The sequence below is a fragment of the Cynoglossus semilaevis genome, chromosome 20 (genome assembly GCF_000523025.1).
Source record: "Cynoglossus semilaevis isolate Cse_v1.0 chromosome 20, Cse_v1.0, whole genome shotgun sequence".
Classification (NCBI taxonomy): domain Eukaryota; kingdom Metazoa; phylum Chordata; class Actinopteri; order Pleuronectiformes; family Cynoglossidae; genus Cynoglossus; species Cynoglossus semilaevis.
In genome coordinates this window covers 10698169-10706585 of record NC_024326.1, presented here as the reverse complement: position 1 = coordinate 10706585, position 8417 = coordinate 10698169, and the positions used below count along the sequence as shown (strand labels likewise).

The 8417-nt window shown below is 39.5% G+C and overlaps 1 protein-coding gene across 1 annotated transcript in view; it reads right to left on the bottom strand.

Annotated features, from left to right (window-relative positions):
• Positions 1-2886: 2886 nt before the first annotated feature.
• abca4b (ATP-binding cassette, sub-family A (ABC1), member 4b) overlaps positions 2887-8417 on the bottom strand; it is a 23036-nt gene continuing 17505 nt past the window's right edge. Inside the window, 11 exon segments of the mRNA XM_025066240.1 lie at positions 2887-3449; positions 3772-4021; positions 4286-4378; positions 4569-4672; positions 4946-5080; positions 5547-5688; positions 6278-6384; positions 6895-6957; positions 7279-7399; positions 7518-7647; positions 8009-8189. Of these exon segments, the coding sequence (XP_024922008.1) occupies positions 3333-3449; positions 3772-4021; positions 4286-4378; positions 4569-4672; positions 4946-5080; positions 5547-5688; positions 6278-6384; positions 6895-6957; positions 7279-7399; positions 7518-7647; positions 8009-8189 (1443 nt within the window). The 3' untranslated portion in view covers positions 2887-3332.

Below are 8417 nucleotides of genomic sequence, written 5' to 3'. Positions count from 1 at the left end.
AATGAGCCACACAAAGGCTCAGTTTGTATTTAAGGTACTCGCCAGTTTTGTGGCGAGTACCTTAAATGAGCAGGGAAGGGAAATTAAATCTTTTATTTCAATGAAACCAGGTTTTGCCAAGTATTATTGACTTTCTTCAGACAATAGAATGTTAACGCACAATTATTTATTAAAAAGGGATTTTAAGTAAACTGACTGCCAGGTTGATATAGTGTTCCTTTAATTAATTCGCTGTATAACTATTTAAAATCGTTCATTTTGGTTTAGCTTCCAACTTAAAACAAGTTGTGATGAATCAATACATATTTCTGTTCCTACTCATAGCTTTATCCTTATATATTTCTGCTTATTTGCAATAAAAAATATTTTTATTTGGTTTCTTTTATTATATTTTATTATTTATTATTCATTTATGACTACAACTCCCCCTGATCCTAACCTTATCTTGATCAGTGGTTAACCTGTTTAACCAGTCTTACACCTGATGTCTTACCTGAGAAAACTATGAGCACCAGCTGCTGTTGAACTGATGCCGGTGCTTTTGTCAGGCCCTAATGAAAGACTGTGCTACAGCAAGTAGGAAGACAAGAACATTACTGAATGTACTTTATTAGAGTAAAATATTTTAAATATATATATATATATATATATATATATATATACAAACTGTACAAAATAACATTTCAAGTATAAATATTTATTATTATTAATATTACTGGACCATCCATTACATTTAAGTTATTTTTTGGCCATTCTCATGTATTAGTCCCTTTTGTTATTTAAAAATTCCAAAGTGGAAAAATTGCCCTTAACGTTCAGTCATTTAAAAGATTTGGTGTAAAAATGCTAAAAACATCATATTTTTTTCATTACGTTGTTGCATTGTTGATGTATTCTTGAATCTTAAATGTTGACTTTTGTGAAAAAAAAATGAGATAGAGCTTTGAAGGTAACAATGAATAATTGGACTGTGATGTCTATGGGAATATACATAGCAAAACCATAACAGGCAGTTCGTTTCAAACTGTACCACTCATTTCTCCTAAGATGTACTTCAAATATTTTAAATCCTAGTCTGAAGGAAAATGTCATTGTAAATAAATGGAACAAGTGGACACATTCAAAGTAACCACAGCTACTACTGTGTGGCTCTTTTGTCAATGTTTACTCCAGTTTACACATACTTGTATTACAAAGTATCAATAAATATCTTCAAATACATTTCTGTTCTACTTTGGAGCGGGGGTCTCAATCACAAATGACTGCAGGATCACCTCACAATACCATACATATATAAACAATAACTCTTTTCTTTGTTGAAGACTTCCATTCAGCGACTGGACATGACATTTGCATTCAACAGAAGAGGTGGGCTAAGACACAACCTATCACCCACACACTGAAACCATTCTGATGAGGATTACAACGACCCATGTGATGGCCAACGTTTGGCTTCCTTTTATTAGTTGCAATTTCATTTATGTAAAAAATAAACTCTATTGACTTTAACCTGACTGCACTGTCTTCCCTGCTCCTTTTCTTCTGTTACTGAAGTCCAAGGAATTCAAAACAGACAGAATGTTAGCCTGTGTTTTTCATGGAAGTAAATGTTCCGACACTGACCTCAGTGTTGGTCACCTCAGCCGTTGTTGGACGTAAAATGTTGCTCTGAGGTTAATTCCTCTTGTTAACAGCAGATGTGCTGCAACAGGCTGCCGCTTGGAGGCGTCAGGTATTTGGTTTGGGAATCAAACCCAGGACTCCTTGCTCCTTTGCTAACTGCTACATTGTTGTTATGGTTTGTTCTAGCAATAACAATGTTCAGCTGGTTTTCACCTTCATTAGTTTGTTGTTTTGACTGTTGTTTTGCCTCATTTCACCCCTTATTTCGATAGATACTAAGTAAAATAGTCAAACTTTTGTTAAATGGAGTAAATACACTTCAGCTTCTGCAAAAGTTCAATAACATTTCTACTTTTTATGCTGTTCCTCTCCCGTCAGCTGTCTCCTGCTGCATTAAATGATTGTGTTCCCGGCCACCTCTAAACTGTGATGCAGCCACCTACAGCTGCCTGAATGCACAGTGATTGAATACTGAGTGTGTATTCAAAGACTGAGACTTCTGGGCTCTTCTGCATTGCAATCAGACTCCTCTTCCATTATTGTACATGTGAACCTCTATAATTTACCTTCTGCTCCACCTCTCTCTCTCTCTCTCTCTCTCTCTCGTCCTCTCACACACGCTGCAGCTTGTAAAATATGCAATAACACACACCATCCATGACCTGTCATTGTCCTCCCTTTGGCTCGTGCTCAACAGCTCTGCCACTCATCTTCATCTCAGTCTGAGTTCGTCCTTGATCACAATTAAACTTATGATCCAACATTTTTCCAAAGCACTTGGTTACAGGCTACAGAAAATACTTGGAAAAGTCACTGCTCTGCAACGTGGAATAGGGAAGAAATTAAAGTTAAACTTCCGTCACACTGTCCGAGTCTTTTCTCAAGGAAAATATTTATCGTTGAATATTTGGCAACAGACCTGAAGTGTGAACAAAGTGTTGGTTGTTATGGGTTCTAAATAAAATTATTTAGAATTTGTAATTGTTAATTAAATTATACTTCACTAATGTTATTTTACCCATAATTCCAGTGCTTTTGTGGTATTACTTTTGATTGCAGGTAAATCTGGGCTGTGATTGGCTACTCAGCCAAACGTTGCCTTGACTCCCAATGCAAAGTTTCCTCTCTGACCCACAGAAGCTTTCACAGCTTTTCAGTGGCTCTGTGATTTACTGTGGGTCAGCAGAGTTAAAAATCCTTTCAGATCAAATGTAGCCACAGTATCGTCATGAAGACGGCAGGTCTGAAATATTTAAAGAGAAATCCTGCACTTCAAATACTCAGCACAAAGAAGCTGAGCAGAAATACACATGTGAGGTAGAAAGCAGCAGTAATTTATTGATGTATTTACAGCTACAGGTCTGAAACCATTAATCCTTTATATATTTTTTAAAAATCATCTTTTACTAATATGAAAATCCAGGACATGACATGAGAGTGCTGTATAAAAACGGTAAACAGAAGTATTTCAGATTTTAAGCAGCAAATCAAAAAAAGCTGTAAAGCTGTAGTAAACTTTTTTTTTTCAACGTGCCAGGAAAATGACTGGTCTAAAAATACTAAATTTGTATATGTTTCCAGTAAACAGAATATTTTACATACATATACACAGTAGTGACCTTTAACACCTTAACACATCAGTCCGTACAGTTTCAGACGTGCTCCTCACTCCTGCTTAGAACGTTAGACTGGACTGACGGAGGTGACACTCACTGTTTCCTCTTCACCGGAGTAATCTTGATGTCCTTCCTCCCCCCCGTCGCTCGCCTGTGCAATGAAACGTCCTCATCCTCTCTAGTCTGTTGCTTGGCAAAGTTGACGAACACCTGAGCAACACACAAAGAAACACAGTCAAACTACAGAGAAAACCAACAGAACCTGTTCTTCGTTTGTGAGACGTTCATTCCTCTTAGCCGCTCAGTTAGCTGCTGTTGTTAGCTTCACTTTGGTGTCACGGTATATTCTGTCCCTGCGTCAGATTCAACAGACTTTGTTGTTGACAAACAGTGAAGAGCTGTTTAGATTTAAATCAATCAAATTAAAACACAGTAAGTTCATAAAGAAATAGGTCAAGTGTTATATTGATAAATATCTCCTGTCATTCGTCTGTTGTCGACGGCCGACAGACGTTCTTCCATGTGCCTGTACCTGATCCAGTGTTGTCTGGGAGACAGAGTAGTGTTCGATGCTCAGCCTCTCTTTGTTGGCCACCACCAGCTGAAATATCCTGGCCAGTGAAGAGGAGGCGATCTCGTACTGTAGAGTGTTGTAATGCTTCTCTCGCTGAGCGCAGCCAACAAAGCAGCTCTCCATGAAGCTCTCCACAGGACCCAGCTCCGGGGACTGACCCGCTTTGGTCGACTTGATTTTCATGGTCACCATGTAGCCACCGCCAAATCTGGGTGAAGAGAAAGACCTGAGTGACGTGATGTGCATTTACTTGTACTTTATGAAATAAAATCTAAACACGTAGTCATTTAAGACAACTGTAGAATGAATGTTTTAAATATATAGTATTAATTATTGAAAGTTTCATAGAATGGAAAAGTATAAGGAGGGCACATGCATTTTACCTCTTTCAAATATTAAGAGATTTGACTTTTTAATCAGGTTGAAAACACACTTGAAAACAAATGCCCTGACAGACACCAGCAGCCCTTACTTGTATTTCAGATGCTGAATTGTACCCAAACACTTGAAGGTCCCATTAACCATGATGGCCAGCCGTGTGCAGAGGGCCTCACACTCCTCCATGCTGGTGGAAAACAACAACAACATCATGTTACTGCTGTTGTCAGGACTGTTCATACATGAATAAACAACATCACACACACACACACACACACTCTGGCTGTGACCCCATCAGGGTCTTTTTGGCCAAACCCTTCACCCAGAGTGTGCGACCGCTGCAGTCGGTGAATGTATTTGTCTGTCAAATACTCAACCTGTGTGACGTCAGCACCACGGCCCTTCCATCCTGAATGACACTCATGATGGCGTTCCACAGAAACCGACGAGAGTGCGGGTCCATGCCGGTCGTAGGCTCATCCTAAACAAACGCACCACAACAAATACACACACAGAGTCTGGAACAGGAAACAGCTCCTAATCTCAATCAGCATATGGCTGAGATTATACATCTGTGCCAACTGGAATTACACACAACTGTTGTCTGCCAAGTGTGAAACATTGGAGGCCAGGTTTGACTCGACCCATATGGCGTCCCATCTGGATCCCTGGACCATTTTACTGATAAAACTCTGCCTAAAAACCCTCAGCACAAAATATGGCTCCCGATCCCATTGGCAGCTCTCTGACTCACCAGCAGCACCAGGGCTGGACAGCCAATCATTGCGATCGCTGTGGAGAGTTTACGTTTGTTTCCTCCACTGTATGTCCCTGCGCACTGCTCCGCGTACTCCGTCAGCCCCAGCTTCTGGATGCCCCACTCTGCCACCTGCAGATGTAGAGGGGATTTTAACAAAGGTACATTGACGCACAATATGTGAGGAAGAAGTAATGGGTGCTTAAGTATTAGAGTACATTTACAAATCATCTTTCTGATCCTACTTTGGTCAAACACTGAGCTTCCACCACTTCCTTTTTTAACAATTTTGAAATGAAAACCTGAAAATGTGAAATCTTCCCAACAGCGCCACCTAACTCCTCGGTCTACCTTAAGTAATAATTTCTCTGTGATTGGGTCTGTGAAATGTTCAAATAAATTACAATATTTATTTATTCAGTGCATTCTTTTAGCTAGCGTACAAACATGCTGTTTGTCACACATTGAAAAATCTATTTTTTCAGTGTTATTTTTTAAAAAACAAAACTGATGGAAACTGAATCAGTTCTTTCATGTGGAAAACAATTTGACACATGCTAAAAAGTGGGCGACAGCATGCAGCTGGAGTCTGACTCACCCTGGAAATGTCTGACTCAGGAACCCCTCTGAGGCGAGCATAGAGGTAGAGATGCTCCCTGCCTGTGAGGAGCTCATCGATGGCATCAAACTGAGGGCAGTAGCCCATGTTCTGGTGCACGTCCAGGATGTCTGTCACGATGCTGTAAACAAGACACAAGATGCCATTCCGTGCACTAGTCCACTTGAGTGTGATGACTTTCCAGGGAGATAAGTGCACACAGGGGAAATATGTGGTGATGCTGTATGTCATCCAGCTGACGTTGATGCACGGAGGTGGGCTACAAATCAGGTCCGCTATCAGGACAGGTGAACGGGTTTTTGGTGTGGCCCAATGACACGGAGAGAAGGATTACTGCTGAAAACATTAATAACTTAGTATATACTGCAAAGTAAGAAGTTTCAAGAATATTATATTCAGTGCTGATGTTTTTATATTTACTGATTTTGTCATCTGATGATGGACTTCACTGATACTGAGCCCTGGTGTTTAGATGAACACATGATGTAGATTCCACTCTACATATAGTGTGTTTCAAGTAGATTCTGTTATGATTCTGTTATGTTTAGTATTTATTCTCTACGCAGATCCTGGTGACAAATGCGTAGCTGTTTATTGGCTGAATCAGAAGCAAGTTTCTTAAAATGCAGAAACATCTGAGTTCACCCCCAGGAAAGGCGATCCAAATATTCTGTAGTGGCAGTAGGGGCTGTAAGTGATCTTTGATGTACCTGTAATCAACCACCGTCGCCTCCCCGGAGCTGACGTTTGTGTCGCCAGTCAGCATTTTGAAGGTCGTCGTCTTTCCAGCTCCATTAACTCCCAGGAGACCAAAGCACTAGGAGGAGCAGACACAGTCAGGCGTTAACACAGAAACAAACTCTGCTGGAGAAGAAGATACAAAAACTCTGGAGTTTGTGTTTATACATTTCTTATTTAAGGTGCATTTCAACAAAATATATCTGTACTGACAATTTTACTGGGATCTAACTACCTTTCTCTATGTGTATATATATATGTATGTGTGTATATATGTGTGTGTGTATATACAGTATATACTCAGTCATCATTATCTGACTCTGAATCTTGTATGCCTTCATTACTTACTGCCTCAAATACCGGTGAACCCAACAAGCAGTTTTCTGTGATACCTTGTACGGTATATTGCATTCACTCTGTTTAGCTACAGGCTAAAGGCAAATGTCAACAGCTGAATGTTATCTGCTGATCGAACTGTCCAGACGAGACGAGGTGTAGCGCTCCATGTGCAGACACGGAAAATTCAGAATCTGTTCTCGTCTGGTAATAAAAAGTGTTAGCAGCTCCCCCGTGAACTCACTGACTTTACCTCTCCTGCAGGGACTCCCACACAAATCTGGTCCACAGCTGCCCTCTTCCTGCCCACATACGTCTGTGCAGAGACAGCAACAATAAGTCATTCTGTTGGCCTGCTATCAGTGGTATAAATATTGAGTTACAGCTTTATAAAACAAACTTTGTTCATCACTTGGATCTTGCTGTGCTCCTGTTGTCACATTTACTTAGATAAAAATGTTTAATATTTCATAGAATCTGACGTTTAATTATTGTACTTATATATAAAGAGTTGGTAAAAACAAAATGAAGCAATTAGGTTTCATTTGATTGATTTCCAAATTTCCCAAATGACATTAAAGACTTCATTTGGATTGAATTGTAATGTAGAAAGTGTGTGTGTGTCAGTGAGGTTTGCCTTGGAAAGGTCTCTGATCCACAGGATGTCAGTTTTGCTTTCTTCTCTGTAAATCCTCTGCCTCTCTGCTGCCACGTCATCGTCTTCATCCTGTACTGAAGTCTCTTTATGCTCTGACATCCTGGAAGAGTCGGGACAGTTTTAAACAGATGATCAGAGGAGGGAGCACTTGAGGCCAATGCTGTAGAACGCTGCATATGTAAATGTGCTTATTGATTTCTCAGTAGCCAGTCTCATACCATCGGCCTGAGAAGAACTGGTACTGCATGAGAAGGTTGAGAATGAAGTAGACAAAGCCTTCAACCGCCATGAACACCATGTTTTTCCCCACAAAGTCCCAACGGAAGGGTTGCATTGTGAACTCTTCACCTGAGGACGAGCACAAAGTTTGTGTTAACGTGAACCTGCCGCCTGCCTGGCTGTGAAACTCCATGACGTTTCTGTTAAGTATAAATGTCCATATAATGTTCTAATTGTTGTTGTTTTTGTGCGATGCCCGGGGAGGATCTGGGGGGATGTTTTTGTGTGAACTCTATACAAACAAAATTAAACAAACACATTACACATTACTTTTTCAAGTTATCAGTGCGTGATGGGGTAACATTCAGATAATTTTTTTTATTTTATTAATTAATTAGCCTAGAATGGGCTAGACTTTTTGTCAACATGGGGACAACACTAAGTGTGCTTTTATTTAATGAACAATTAATGACAGTGTGGTGATACTGACCAAACCTGGCATAAACTTCAGTAACAGCCTGATTCATAGCCATGTCTATGAGACCACGGCCAAGGCAGAAGTGAGGGAACAGCAGCAAAACCTTCTTCAGCCAGTCATTGATCATCAGTAAGGACTGGAAAAAAGATAAACAAAAATTATCATTTGTTTTTATTGCAATCAGAAATTTTGACTCATTGTATCGGATGTGAAAGAAATTTGAATTAAATTGGAACTTTAATCACTTAAGAAAACTGGTGCAGTGGAAAATGCATAAAAAAAATTACATCTGATCATCAACCAAGCATAACATTTGACAGAATATGTCAACCTGAAGCAGAAAGTTAATTAAATGAATTAATCAAAACTATCATCATATGGTAATTATTATTTATTATTTAAGTTTTTAAGTAAGTAAATA